The sequence below is a fragment of the Danio rerio genome, chromosome 10 (genome assembly GCF_049306965.1).
Source record: "Danio rerio strain Tuebingen ecotype United States chromosome 10, GRCz12tu, whole genome shotgun sequence".
Taxonomy (NCBI): Eukaryota; Metazoa; Chordata; class Actinopteri; order Cypriniformes; family Danionidae; genus Danio; species Danio rerio.
Genome location: NC_133185.1, coordinates 23,764,006 through 23,780,175, shown reverse-complemented (window position 1 = coordinate 23,780,175; position 16,170 = coordinate 23,764,006). Strand labels below are relative to the sequence as shown.

Here is a 16,170-nt window from a genome sequence, read left to right as displayed (position 1 = left end):
CACCAGCTTTCCAGGACCGAGTTTGCACACCCCTGGTATAAAGGTGAGGTCAGAGCCCGCTCCAAGTGGGTGGGACTTCATAAACCTAGTGTTTTTATTTATGCAATATCATTCTCACAACACAGAATCCAACATTGAGCTTCATGAATGTCTATCCCTACCCTAACCCCAACCTCACACTTACCTGTTGATTTTTATTAATATCTACACCTGCCCCAGCCTCACATAACCTGACTCATTTTTAATGTCTACTCCACCTAAACCCAGCCTACTTGTGCCATAAGTCCTTCCCACTTGGAGGTCACCTAACATACTTGCAGTGTAATCCCTACTTGGAGGTATCTGGGCTGCAGGGGAATCTACTTGGACATGGTAAGCAACAGTTACACATTTCAAAGAAGAGGACACGACTCATTTATTTGTTTGTTCCGTTTATAAATACCATTTCGTTATCATAATCTCTATAATCTTTCTCAAACTGTAACTCTTGAGATAGAGAAGAGTGTTGACAGAAATCGGGCATGGGTCACAAAGGAAAATAAACCCTGTAAGGCTGAATGACTTGTACATGAGTGAGCAGTCCAACTGGGAGTGTATGTGCTTGAACATATGTAGAAGGTCAACTACTACAGCAAACATGGCAGTGCCGTCTGTGCCACAAAGAAAACCAACAAGAAAAAAAACTCTTTGGGCCAAAGCCATGGTGCATGGATATCTGAAACGAAACGTGGCTGAAACCATTTTGTAGCTGTATGGAGTGGAACGGGACAGTATGAAATGTATAGAGTAGTAAACTAAAAAGAAATAAATCTAAAAACGAAAAAAGAAGAGACACTTATTCTTGAAACAGAATTAAAATGAACTAAACAACTTGGCAGTTTCTCTGAAAAGAGTTTAAAAACGGTTACAATGGCACAAACAACATCGAGGATTAAAGGACACAGGGACACATCCATATGAGTTCAAATTAGTTTTTATACAGACACCTTGAAGAAACCGAAGCCAAAAAAATGAAAGAAAAAAAAAAACTAAAGAAAAAAAAAACTGGTTGAAATCTGTCAGAGCTTTGCTGCCCATTTCATCCCTGGGCTCGGACTGACTTGTGGGTAAAGGGGAAAAGGGATGGAGGGTACAGACACAGGTTGGCACAACATCACCAGTGCAAGGCGCATGTCATGGTGCCACAGAGGCCAAAGCCAGGTTGCGCTTCTTCTCCAGACCAGCTTGAACCAGTTATCTCAGTATTGGCAGCCGCTAGTTGGCTCAACTAGTTCATCCTGTCCTGGAGTAGGCCAAGGTTGGTTTATGTGATGACGGTGGTTGTCACAGAAATGATTCTTGCTAGTTCAACTTTTTTTTGTTGGTTTCACATAGAGCGAGAGAGGTTCGGAGGTTTTCTTTCCCCGTGATGACAGTATTAGTTCACTTTTTCCTGGAAGATGTAGAGGTTGTTGGTGGTTGCCACTGCGATGATGTTTTCCTGCGGGTGCCAGGCGGTGTGTAGGATCTTCTTGTTGAAGTCCAGGCTGTCCACGCTGATCTCGTCCTTCTTCCGCTTGCCTCCTGCGCAAACCCTGCGCGGCTTGAGGACCTGCCGGGGCTTGCAGCTCTCGCGCGAAGCCTCCAGGGTGACATCTCGCCGCTGGGTGCGGTCCAACATTCGGAAGAAGTTGTTGTATGATCCAGTCATCACCACGCTGAGACCAAAGAAGAAAACCGGAGAGACAATGCTATTAACAAACCTGCTCTGGCCAGTTAAAGGGATTGATCACCGCAAAACTACAATCCTGTCATCGCTTATAAATGCTCATGTCATTCTAAACTTGAAAGACTTTAAGATTAATCTTTGAAAAGGAAATGAAGGAGCTGTTACATACCAGTATTAACATGCATTTTCTCAAGCCAGAAACAATATTGGCATCTTGTGGCCGCATTTCATTGAGACCCTTCCCTGTTTTTTCAGAACACTCTACGTCTACATCACTTTTATAGGAGTGCTCAATGTGACTCAAGTATTACTAAACGACAAACCCATGTTTTGCAGCTTAGGGACAGGGAAAGTAAGTGAATGAATAGGATATGGATGGCAACAACTTCAAACTTAATCCATGTTTTGGTACAACACAGCGAAATATGCATGACCGACCAGCCAGGAACCGGAATTGGCCAATTTTTCACATGACCTGGCCTGATTTCAGCCAAGCTGTTCTGTTAGCGTTGGAAAGTGTTACTGCAGTGTTGTCAGAGACACCCGCGTTTACACTTACAGCTGCAAATGACAAATCTCTGCACAACTTTTTTCCACAGTGTATAAATGTGGGACTATTTTCATGATTTGCAGCCACAACCACCTTACAAACCTTGGCGTAACCAACTTTAATATAGCAATCAAATCACCTTCACTTAAATACACAATTCAGACTCAGAGTTACATTAAGACCAATTCATATTTCTGCATCGAGTCTGTGTGGCAGGGTCAAGTGTAGCAAATGTATTTTTTTTGTTAATGTGGTTAATTTTTTGGACTATACGTTTTTTAAAATGATTTTAATATTATAGTTATGCAAAAATTGGTATGAGCAGGTCACAGCACGCTTACCAAAAAGAAATTGGAATCGGTCAAGATATGTAGACCAAAGCACTGATGATGATGAAGACAGACAGACAGACAGACACACAAAAAAAAAAAACATACAGAAATAACCTGCTGTCCCATTTTACATGTAAACCAATAGTCCGGAAATATGAATATTAGTTTATTTCTTGGTAATGACACCAAAGCATAATTATTTGCATGTATGACAGAGTATATTATTTTTCATGTTTGATGTCATGCTGAATCAAAAAAGTGTTTTGTTACATTAAACATAATTGGTCAAGTGTTTTTAAGTGATAAAAACCTAAATTAAATCTGTTTATCTTAAAGTGATTAACTCTCTTTATAAGTGTTGGATTCAACCACTGGATTTCTGTTAATTTGCCTTTATGGCCCATTTTGATTATGATCTTTAGTTGTCTGGACTTTTAAAAGAGGGACAGAAATTTGGTCATATTACAGCATGCTAGTCAACATGAGGGTCAGTAGAGCATGACATTTTACTTTGTGGGTGAAGCAAACCTTTAACCTGCATAACTTCCCTGACAATGATTATAACGCGTATATATTTTTAATCATAAAAGGTCCATTATAATAACTTCCAGCAATACTTTTGTTTTTGTTTTTCTTCCAATTTGAGTATTTCAAAAAGTGCCCTACAAAAGGCTTGAAGTTTTAAGTAGGTAATTGGAAGACTCTTCAGTTCAGGGGACAGGATGTAGTTGACTATAGACTAATTGACAATTGAGACTAATTTAGTTGAAGACGAGTGTGTTCAATAGCACTGACGTGTCTTCATGACATTCTATCCCAATCTCCCTCTGACCTTGACCACCGTTCGGCCTGTCTTTGAGTGATTAGAGGCTCCTCAAGATAAGAGTCAGTCCGGGCCCCAATAGAGCGTCATGCAACAGGTCTAAATATTGAGCGCTACTTGACTAAATGTCAGCTAATTAAATCTCAGGAAGCATGTTCTTTAATAGGTTTTCATTTTGTTTTAGTCCTGTGTTCACATTACCATTTATCTTATTTCATGGGGTCTGCTGAATGCTCGATTCTAATTGACTGCTAATCGTTCTAAGGGGCCATGTACACAGAACACATCATTGGATCTTAAAATATACTGATATATATATATATATATATATATATATATATATATATATAAGTATATTTTTAAGTGATATATAATATATATATATATATAATATGTATATTATATATCACTTAAAAATATATTATATATCACTTAAAAATATACTGATATATATATATATATATATATATATATATATATATATATATATATATATATATATATAAGTATATTTTTAAGTGATATATAATATATTTTTAAGTGATAAAAACTTAAATAATAATTTTTTTTTTTTTTTTTTTTTTAATGCCCTCTGCCTATTGTCAAATCAAACAGTTTTCATGTCAACTTGCTACTGGTGCCACATGTAAAAGTTGAAATTCCAATAACTTGACAGTCTTAAAAATTAGATGGTTGTGTGAAATGCTTGTTATATAAAAAACAATAAAAAGTAGGGCACAGAAATGGAAAAACCCATTGGATAAATGGCCCCTAATGTATGAAATTGTTTTCAGGGAACTCAGTCATAGCTTTATTTTTTTCTTAAAATTCAGCAGGCCATTATCAGTTATTTTTTTTATATAGTCAACCTTTCCCATTAGACTAAACTAACACTAGACTGTTTAGTTATTATAAAAATATATATTTTAGAAAATGTGTTTAAATGATTTAAACTCAAAGTTCTGAACAGTATAGTTTACTGAAGTATCGCAAGGGCTAATGTTAGAATCTGTGAGAGTCCATCTGTAAGACTTTAAATTGCTTTACCTCTCTTGGATTTAAAGCTGCATGTACAATACGACGTGACTGAAAAAGGGTTTTGGAATTGAGTAGTTTGGAAATATAAGAGCACAAGGTAATTTTACGAAAACGACAGCAATCTTATAAAAAATTGCTCAACTGTGAAAGTGCAGTGTTTAATTCAGGGTTGAACATTCTCCAACTCTACACATTAAAAACAATAAAACAGCACTTTGCTTAAAACTACTGGAGTCAAAAACGCAGAGCTCTTATAGAAAACAGAAAAAACACCTTTGCCTTGGGGAAAAAATGCTTTGGTTGACACATACCCCATGAACAACAGCAGGATTTTTAACCAGCTGATACAGTAAAAAAAAAAATGCAGATCTCAGTTATTATTTTTGATGCGATTTTTTTTTTTAACTTGTAAGTGCAGTATGGTAATTATTTAGTAGTTACATATGGCCCCATTCCAAAGAGTGGTACGGTACACTTTTATGACCGTTTCCACTGTTAAAAGTTACCTAAAAGCGAACTGTACCGTAATACTTTTTGGGTACCCTTTCGAAAGGGTACCTGGTATAACAAAAGAGTACCAAAAGGCGCAGTCAGATGCGCAGCTGAACACTATTGGTTTACAGAAATACGTCACTCGCTCGTGCAAAATCCAGAAGAATGAAAATAATACAAGTGCCATTTTTAAATACACAGCCGAGACATTACACCGTAATAATATATACATGTAATGACGAGCCACGGTCGACCCAAGCTTAAACAAACCTTGTCGCCGTTTTGATAATTCAACTGATTCTTAAGCTGATTATAATAATGTGAGTGTGATTATTGAAGTGCTTCTGAGATCCGATCCATTCAGACTTGGACAAACATGAGAGTGAATATGCAAAGGAGAAGTAAAAAAAAAAAAACAGAGCAGCATTTGATTCTTACAGCAACCTAAAACATAAACAAACTGCCATGTTTAACTATTATCATCACCTTTTGGACTATTATGAACTAAGAATAACAAAATTATTTTCTAACAAGAAATTACATGTGCTTGTGAAGATCAAAGATAAAGATGAGAGGTTTGCACAGACTTTGAGCTATATGTTGAGTGTTGTTTTTGAAGCCAAATAAGGACTAAATGTTTGCTGTGTGTAGTTTTTCTGTAATTGGTAACATATCAGAAACTGTAAGGGTCTGTGTGTGTTCATATGTTGCATTTAAGTATTTATTTTATATAATTGCAGATGTCACAGAGGGCTATTTCGCACTATCATTGATTTGCAGTTATGATCAAATCATGCTCATAGAAAGGTTAGTAATAAACATTTATACACAAGTATTTCTGTGTATGAAGCATCTGTTTTGTGAGAATTGCTTCTCATACAGTATGCTATGTGAACGACCTGTACAGCTTTACTTTGACATTTCCTTGAGCGAGAATCAAGTCGACTGAAACTTTGTCGTACTCCACGGCCATTGGCATTGGTACAATTTTGGCAGTGGAAATGCAAGCCAGTTAAAGGTGACCTGTACCAACCCGTACGATACTGTAATGTACCACTCAGTGGAAACAGGCCAATAGTTGATATATGTTACAGTTTGAATTTCACAGTCACAGAGTGAATTTCGAAATAGTTTAATTCTGATTTTTTTTGTCATATTTTAATAACATATTCAGAACTCCAGCGAATAAACAAAGATAATGCAGTGTATTTAAAAATGCAGCTCCCGGTGTTGTTATTCTTCTTGTAGCACAACAAATTGATAATCATCTATAAACCCGTCTGCATTTTGCTAGATCAGAGTCTAGATCTGAGGGAGGCAACCTGGGGCCCATATTGAACACTTATATCCAGTCAGCGAAGCAGTTTTTAAAAACTAATAATTTTGGTTTCATAATTAGTAAGTTGATAATGAAGTTGATGTACAGTCAGCGACCACAGTAAAATTAGAACACGCTCTCAGAAATGCACTCGATCATTAATGAGTAAGGGGAAAAAAAGAAAAGTTGACAATTTTGTGTTTTTGAGGAAGAATGGACAACAAAACACTTCAATATCGGACAGAAAGGGGAATTTCTAATGTCAAGAAAGTAACGTCAATGCATTTTTTAATTTTTAAAACCTCAGTCATCATTTTTGAAAATTAAATTCTCATCATGTTAGATTTTTTTTGTCAGGTAATATATTTTCCATTTTCCACTTAATTTTTTTTTTTTATGAGGGATTCATTTAATTGTTTAATGGTATTGATAAGTACATATAATAGTAGTGTAAATTAGTTTGTCTTGTGATTTTAACAATAATTAGGATTAAAAAAAATTCTGTTACATGTTAACGTGACATGCTTCTGTCATGTTCCATGCATACTGGCACTGTAAATACAAGTTATTTAAAAGGATTTGGTCTCTCACTTGGTTCGCAGAATTTGATGAGGCCTTCTGGTCTAAAAAGTTTGACTGCCTCTGGTCAAGATGCAACAGTACATTTGTGTGCTAGGTGGCCTTAGGTAAGGGTCCCAAAAAAGAAACCTAGTACAGTTCGCTATTTTGGTACCACTCACAATTTACAGCAGAAACAAAAATAAGTGTGTAATGTCTCTACTGTACTGCTCAGTGGACACAAGCCTTCACAGACCCCCATTTTTTACTGACACTTTTATAAGAGCGTGAGAGTTGAAACTAGCAGCGTTTACATTTGGGAGGCCACTCTTCCATTAGAGAAATGTAACAATACAGACTCATAGAGCAAAAGTCTAACCTGTCGTTTCCGTTCCAGCAGCACTCGAATTTGTCAAAGATGCAGTCGTTCTCATAAAGAGAGCACAACTTACTCCTGAGGTACTCATGAACCTGCAGAACACAAAAACAAGACAGCGGGACATGAACTCTGATCTCCACTAATAACTTTCACTGCTGTGTCAGAGGCAATAACTCATCCACATGCTCAAGTACAGTAAAACGACACTGTCACATATGATGACTTCATCTAAACCATGAATGCTGATCAGAAATATCTGGGTGTGTAAAGACGCTCCCAATTGGTTGAGCCAAAACTGCTGACTTCTGACATGTTGATTTTTAATCCTACAGTTTTAAACTGTGCATGTAGCGCCCCCTAAAGTTGACTAATTCGTATTTTAAATAATACTTTTTTTAATTGTCTTAATACACAAACAAGAATTCTAGCAACTGAAGTGGATGACAATACATCAGTCAACATTTAAGGGGAAAAAACTTAAGCTAAGACAAGAATGAGTGTTGTTCAATAGTTTTAGGACAACTTTGATGAAAGGTTTTGATCCACTTCAAATGTTGACTACTGTACAGACCAATTGCTCTTTTGCTTGCTTCACTGAAATGCGGACTACATAGGACAACACAAAACTGTAAAATCAAGTCTAGTGCAGTTAAAGATTGCCTACATTTACAAACACACACCACAGTTATTATAATTAACATAAAACCACGAAAACAAAATTAATTTTACAGAAAAATCAATGAACAAAAAACATCACCAGAAATGTTTGAGTAGGTAGCTCACAATTTCATTAACCTCTCATTAACAACTTAAGCAAATCCTCAAAAAACAGGCTAAAACTTGAACATTAAAATAAAAATATTTAAATAATCTTAATTCTAACAATAACACTTATTGTAATAAGTCTGATATGATGTTAAAAAAATGCTTCTAATTATAAGTACTGAAAACATTTCTATTTTCCTTCCTACATTCCTTGTATATATAAAAAGTGTGGACCAAGGAGAGTGTTTTCCAACATTTTTGACCTCAACTAAATAAATTTACAGGAGTGATTTAACATTGCATATTAAATTTAGGTATAGTGTTTACTTTAATATTTCAAATAGCTACTTTGTCATTTGACATTTTTTATATTTTAAATGATTAAGTAGAAGTAGCAGCCTTTTAATGTCATTCACCTGAACAGAGTGCATATAAACGAAATTTCGAAACAGAGTGCAAAAACTATGTACATTTGTATAAAATAGTAGTTAATTATATATAAAGTTAATAAAATATTAAAGTAAAAACAGAAACTAATCTATCCAAAATAGATACCATCATCCATCCAAGTATCAAGAAATAATATGGCAATATAAGTATTAAGTATTTTGTCTTAATGTTATCAAAAGATTCTTCTTCTAAATATTAATAAGATGTTTTTGTTATACAGTGGTCTCTCGCTACAACATGATTTACCTTTCCTGGTCTATTGCTATTTTTTTCTACAGCTCATTGTGTTCTGTGTCCTGATTAGCGCATTGTGTTCTCCATCCTGATTTGCACATTGTGTTCTGTGTCCTGATTGGCTGTTGCCCATTGTCAATCGATCTCATCTATGCTGTGGCTCCTCTACAGTACAGAATGCATTCAGCTTGCAAAATTTACATAAATCCTTGATTCCTAGCAGTGTGACTATAAAACGCTGTACTGTATGTTTGCAAGTTTTCTCCCCACAATGTCGACGAAATGTCCTGCACCACCAAAGGCACCTGTGGTAGCACCCAAAAGGTAGAGAAAGGTCCTAACCATGGCACAAAAAGTTGACTTTCTGGACATGATAAAGGAAGGTACAAGTAAAGAAATAAGGATCAAAGGGTTTTAATCACTGGTTTCATTTTATGATACTGGACTTATCTTTTTATGAAAATTGTAACTTTTAGAGTGTTTAAACTAGAGAGAAAAGTGTGAAAATGTTAATGCCTTACTGAGAAAAGTGTATAAAGAGCAGTGAGGGCTTAAAGCGTCTATAATTGTAAAAAATAAAGCAGACTACTTCGCAGATTTCGAATATTGCAGGTTATTTTTTAGACAGTCCTGGGAATAACGAGGGAACACTGTATAAACCATCAGTACACTGTGACATTGTAGTGGGTTTTTCTATGAAAAAAAAAAAATTAAAAAGAAAAGGAAATGACCACCTTAGTTTTTGCTTAGAAAAATTTAATTATACATAACACTTTTTAAATTTACAAAAAGCAATATTTGTGCTACAGTAACTTATTAAAAAAAGGGTAAATAAACAATAATAATAATAAATAAATATATATATTTATATATTGTTGAAATGAAGATTATAAATTATACCAACAACAATTTAGGCACAATTACTCTAAGCATTTTTCTGAACTCTCACCTGGTATGTCTCAACGGGTCGATTTTCCATATTGAGGTCCCAGATTTTGACTGACAGGTAGTCTCGGGTCATCATGTAGCGGCCATTGTGACTGAACTTGACGTCTGAGATAGAGGAGATGATTTCAGAAAAGAAAGAGCGGTTGCTGGGGTCTTCAGGCTCCTCAAACACTAAAAGGACAAAAAAATGATGCATAAACACCTTTGGCAAGTATATTTTCTAAGTGCTATAACTTTGGATGTTTTCCACAGCCTAGTTTAAAATCAGGTGTCACATATGACAGGTTTATACTTGGTTTAAATCAGAATTCGAAATTCAGTGCCTCATTTCGATCCTACTTAAATGCTGGGAATTTGAGCTACATTTTAAATCCGTAACTAGTAAGTAACTGTAAATAACTGTAGTTTGTATTTGCTAACATGCTTGCTGGAGAAACATAGCCTGATTTTTCTAAACATGCATATGATGTTTGAACAGCTAGCACATGTGCTGTGAATTGTTTTTTTTTTTTTTTTGCATGGCTTAGTTTGGCCATATGTCAGAAGCTGAACTGGTCCATCGTTTGTTTAACATTTGAAAAAAGGAGAGGAAATGGCAACAGTGTAACTGAAGACAGCAATAATCCTTGATTTTTAAGCACGTATAAATATTTTTAACATTCCTAACTTTTGAGGGCTATAGCATGATAGACTGTGACTGAAAAGGTACGACATGAGTCTTTTGATTATTTTAATAGTTAAATATATTGTGTACACTCCATCTTTTTAAACAATCTCATGATAGGGCAGAATATGCAGTGAACAGGGAAAGAGGATGTTTTAATTGTACAGATTTTTTTTTTTGTAATTTTCTGCAAAAAAGTGTGTTGAAATAAATTAATACTTATTTAATTATTATTATTTTTTTTTTTAAATAAAAAAGCTGTTCTAATCACAATTGTTTTGGGGCCTTTTCAAAATATTAGTTTAAGCTCAATTCACATATTTTTTTTTTAAAAAGTTTTAATTTGCACTGATATAAGATATCAAAACAAACAATACCTTATCTGAGACTGTACCAAAGAGTCAGAGCTCTCTTTTTTTTTGCTGCTTTAATGTATAAAAGCAGTCTCATGCTGTACAAATTCTCTATCAAAAAATAATGTATTTCATTAATCAACATCAACAAAGAAAAATACTGTAATAAATGTATTGTGCATTGTTTATTCATTTAAATAAATACATTATCCACGCATACTGTAAAAATCTCTATCGACTGATACCCTCATATATATATATATCTCAGTGGGTGGTGTGTCATTTTTTCAGCTTGACTATTGTTACATACAAATATAAAAATAAACACGGCCTGATTTCACTTGTGTCAAATTGCAGAGCTCAAGCACAAGCACACTGCTATTATTACAGTATTTCCTAACTGCTGTCATTTTAGTTTATATTTATAATAAGAGGGAAAACACACAGCCCAAAGGGCATTATTCTAAAAAGTTGCTTTCAGCAGTGCGGATTTTACAAAACACTAAATCCAGTACTTGATTCAGTAGTGTAGATGACGTGGTCTGCTCCTATAACTCACATTTAGAGTGCTTGTCACAAAGTGCTGATGCACGCATGTCACACAGGCGGATGGTGCCTTTGCTGCTGCTGTAGACAAACGTGTTACATTGGTGAGGGTGAAACTCTGCGGCTGTGATAACCTCCGTTAGGTCCTCCATGTTGGCTGGTTTAATGTCCACAATGTCTGACACAAGAGTTAAAGCCACATAACACTGTTGAACCGACATCAAAAGCCACATCAATAAAACACAACATTTTAAACCACAGGAATTCTCCTTTATCTGCTGTATTTTGTAGGATACTGAAGCTGCGGTCTGTGATCTCCAAGTGCCACAAGTTAATGCGCAGGTCGTCTGCAGACAGATAGGTCTCATTGTCGCTGTTGACCGAGATGGAGTTGATGTGGTAGGTGTGAGCGTTGGCAAAGACCCTTCGCGGACTGGCCTCCACCATGAGATCCATAGGCCTAAATACTGGCACCTGCACAAACCGTTCACTCGCTTAATTGTTGAAATAGGCAGATGAGCATGTGACTCCTACATTTTTCTGTCATAGAAAGATGCAAGATGTAGAACTGCTGCAAAAACATTGCAAAATGCACTACTGCTTTGGTTATTTGAGACCATGCACCACAAACCTAGTGTTATGTTGCATGGGTATATTTTTGGGAATATCCAAAAATACACAGTAGGGCTCAAAATGATCTGATTTTAATTTGATCCCAAAAATTATGAGTAAATTTCTCTAAATTTCCTTCCACCAATAAATAAAACATGATTGTTAGTTAGTAATATACATTTCTAAAAAATAGTTGTACATCAAACAGTATGTCACACCACACATCAATGAAAAGCTTATTTATAATAGTATTTATATGATAAAGCTTATTTTCAAAAAATTGAGCCTTATGATTGGTTTTGTGGTCAAGTGTCACATTGATTGAAAATTAACACATAAATTTTACAAAGATGAAATAAACAGATCAAAAGTGAGATTAATGACAATTTTAATCTTGCTAAAGCCTTCTATTTTAAATAAGTGATATTTTAAAGCTTGCATTTATCAATACTTTGATCTAATATTACAGAATAATCATGTACTGGATGCAGTGTTGCCAACTTAGCAATTTTGTTGCTACCTTTAGCAACTTATTACCCTAGTAATAGTAGTCATATTACCCTAGCAACTTTTTTTCAAAAAAGCACCTAGCAACAAATTTAGCAATTTTTAACATTCATTTGGCTACCTTTAGCAATTTTAAAAGAGTAAGTTGCTAGCTCAGATTGTTTTTCATAACTGCTCATTCACTGATATTTGTTAACATGTATAATTGTTAGTAATTTAGGTAGTAATAAATTCCAATAGTGCTATAATTGTTGTCACTTTCACAATATTGTCAAATATTTTAATTTCACAAGTTAAAAAGAGTTAGTACACAAGCTGTGATTGTTTAAAAGAATGTAACTATTTATTAGCAGTTTTACAGATGAAAATATACAATTATTATCAAAAAGTGTTTGTATTACTTTTACTTTTAATACAAATCTAAATGGACATATTTTGAATAATGTTTTTGCTGAGATGGCCAGTCAACTTGAGAAAACATTAATTATTTTGTATACTACATGAAGATGTAGTTTTGAGTTACGCAAAGTAATATGTTAATAAAAACCTATTTATTGTGCATCTGGATGTAATGTTTTAATATAGTATAATACACGGCACCACAGAGAGTAGAGACATGACGGGCTTACGCTTGTCAGATATTATGCGATGACGTCACTTATATGCAAATTAGTGTGTGATGTCATCTGGCAACATTTAGCTACTTTTCATTGGAAATAGTTGGCAACACTGGCTGGATGTCTGAATGCATTCAATAACAAATGTTTAGACTATGAAAGTAATTCAATCAAATTTGTTTTTCGACTACCTTTGTAATTGGTCAAGTGGATGAGCCCAAATCATTTCAGTAGAGATGCACCAAACGCAATTTTCTTTACAATTTTTTTGGTAAGTGTGACTTTTGTAATTAATTTGTTAGTACAGATTTTTGCTGATTCCATCGTTTTTTTCTTCTTCTTCTAAGTACTATAATTCACAGTATACACAAACAAAAACAGTTTTATTGCATATTGCAAAATTAACACATTATAAAAATTAACACATTACTAAAAAAAAAAAAAAAAAAAAAAAACATTATCAAAAACCCAAATACACCAGTTTTCTCTAATATGCTCGACAAAAAAAAAAAGTTTTATTTCCACTCTTTGTAAACGAAACTTTTTTACATTTCATTAAACAAAAGTCCAAAGATTAAATATGCATATGTAATATGTTGATTAATATTTGTATGTATTCTTTTGCTCTACTATTTTATAGATACTTATTTTCTGATATTTTCAATATTGTTCTAATGAAGCACTTACTAAAAACTTAAACATAATTGTTTTTTTTCTCCCTCTGAAGGCAATGAGTAGAACAGTAGTATTTATCACTCATTTAGCAAATGCTTTACAAATACTCAGCAAATGCTTTAAAAAAGACAATATTTGAAAGCTGACAGTATTAATCTGTCAAATTCTGTCAGTTAATGGGTAACTGGTCAAAATGTTAGAATGAATGTCTCTGATGTCATTGCCTGCACCGCCATTAACATTATGGACCGTCTGCTCAACAGTCAGGCTGATTATGCAAAATAACAGCTAATTCCAGTTGTCAGCTGGTCATTCGGTCCATCTCTACATTTCGGTCACGATTTACACCTTTATTTAAAATTTTGTACTCGTAACTCACCCGTAGAGTTGTGATGGTAGAAGCATCTCTATAGCGTCCATCCTCTTCTTTCAGATTGTATCCCTCTGGTCTCTTGTCCCGCTCACTGATCTTCCACAACTTTATAGTTTTATCTGCAATTATAATATTATAGAATTTCTCCCCAAGTGCAAGACCAGCAATACAACTCATGCTGAAATAATCATGAAAAAAAAGCCTATTTCCACATACAGTATAATAATAGCAAGTATGACTGGCATAACGAACGGAGTTGACAGTTCCCCAAATTCTGAAAACATCTGGACATTTTTCCCATGTCTAATTTGAACTCTGCCCCACAAATATCTACCCATCTTCCAGTGTGTGGGTGAACAGAAAACCCAGCATTCAGTCTATTCAAGACAGCCTTAAATACACACCGGTTGCATAACACAACAGAGAGTTTGTATTTTTAGACAGAATGGAGATGCATGGGTGAGTCAGGAAAAAGTCTGGAGAATTTGCAGGGTTTAAAGCAACTTAAGTAGTTATTAAATGGTTCTCCAGTAAAGAAAAAAAGAAGAAATATTCTGTATTTACTATTGTATAGATGCATATATCAGTCTGCACAAACGCTATGTCGATTACAAACTAGAAATGAAAAAGGGTTAAAAATAGGAAAAACTGCACTTTATGCGTTTTAAATGTCAATTTAAGACCTTAAATTACTGTTATTTTGTATTTTAAATGGCAATTTGATGATTTTATATCTAATAAATCACCAGTATTTCCCATAGCTCAGTGTTAATCATATTTATGGTACAGGGATGTCGAATGCTTGATTCTAATTGACTGATGGAGATTCTAAAGGGGGGAAGTGTCTCATCTGGACAAGAATTGCAGCCCCACATCATGTCTTTAAAATTCTACACATTGTTTTCTATGAGTGTAGGCAGTGTGTATCAGTCCACAACACATCTAAGACTCAGGACGTTGTTTTATTTCCTGTCACATGAAAGGACAGCATCTGCAGTTTTATATTAATTGTACATGAACTAATGCTATGACTTGTCATAAATGTGGCAGTGCACTTTTCGTCCTGGTTGTGACCAGATAAAGATGTGCAATTATCTTCAGGGAACTGCACAGGGAAAGCAGTTCCAGGCAGGTCTTGACCACATTAAAGTTCCATTTCACTACACTGGATCATTCGGTTACTGTACAACCTACAATTGTCAACAATAAATCAAAACTAAAGCAAAATGATTTGATCATGAATGTGCCAAGAAGTAGTTTCACAGACCCGTTACAAAAACTTGACATTTTAAAATGCATCTGAACAATGTATTTAGCTGAGGTAAACATAGTATAAGTTTGAGAACGAACAAAGCAACATCTGCTATGTGTTGTGGCCGCATTACCGCCTCAAGTGTGTATTATTTACCTAATAATTCAACTAGATGTAACCTTCAGTAAAACAGACTGTGGACTGGTCAGTGTAAAAGACTGTACAGATGCCCAGTGCTCTACTTGCCATTAGTGGACAACAAAAACTGTGCAGCGTTCTTCTGTGGTAGCCAGCGAATCTTGTTAATCTTCTCCTCGATTTCCAAGCTCTTCAGGTAGTCAAACTCAGGCTCGTGGCTCTGAAATGTGCTGTAAACATTGTATTCACTACGGCACTGTGGCTGACTCTTGTTCTGAAAAACAAAAAATACATTTTTGTCAGAACATTTGGGTTAGCGATTGCAATGTTAATAATGACATTAATGGCAGGAAAGGTACCATTGGCATTGCTTGGGACAGATTTGTATTTTTTGATACTTAGAGTAAACTAATTTAAAACTGAACAACATTTACTAAATATTAATAAGTAAATAATACATAACATTTGCATCTAGCTGGTAAACAACCTGAAAGATGAATTAATTATTTAAAGAGTCATATTTGGATTTTTACCAGACTAATAAAAGAAAAAAAAAAGTATAAACCATTAAAAAAAAAAAAAAAGTTAGTTGCAGCCATAAGTTTAAATACTAGATTTATTAAATCAGAACAATAATTAAAGGATTAATCGATAAAACAGTGAAAAAAAATTCTATTTTTAACTCTAACTGAACAAACAACCTGAAAGATAAATTGATTATTAAAACAATTGTTAATTGTAGTTCCAGGCACTAAGATTTTACTTTTTACTATTAATAGCTAAATAATAGCTGGGAGATGAACCAATTAAAAATAATAGTCAGTTGCAGTCCTAAACA

At 34.5% G+C, this 16,170-nt stretch overlaps 1 protein-coding gene across 1 annotated transcript in view; it reads right to left on the bottom strand.

Annotated features, from left to right (window-relative positions):
- Window positions 1-390: 390 nt before the first annotated feature.
- The window catches only part of ppp2r2ab (protein phosphatase 2, regulatory subunit B, alpha b), a 31,075-nt gene continuing 15,295 nt past the window's right edge, over window positions 391-16,170 (bottom strand). The window contains 7 exon segments of the mRNA NM_001309438.1: window positions 391-1,697; window positions 7,199-7,290; window positions 9,597-9,766; window positions 11,172-11,336; window positions 11,455-11,632; window positions 13,949-14,061; window positions 15,441-15,606. Of these exon segments, the coding sequence (NP_001296367.1) occupies window positions 1,418-1,697; window positions 7,199-7,290; window positions 9,597-9,766; window positions 11,172-11,336; window positions 11,455-11,632; window positions 13,949-14,061; window positions 15,441-15,606 (1,164 nt within the window). The 3' untranslated portion in view covers window positions 391-1,417.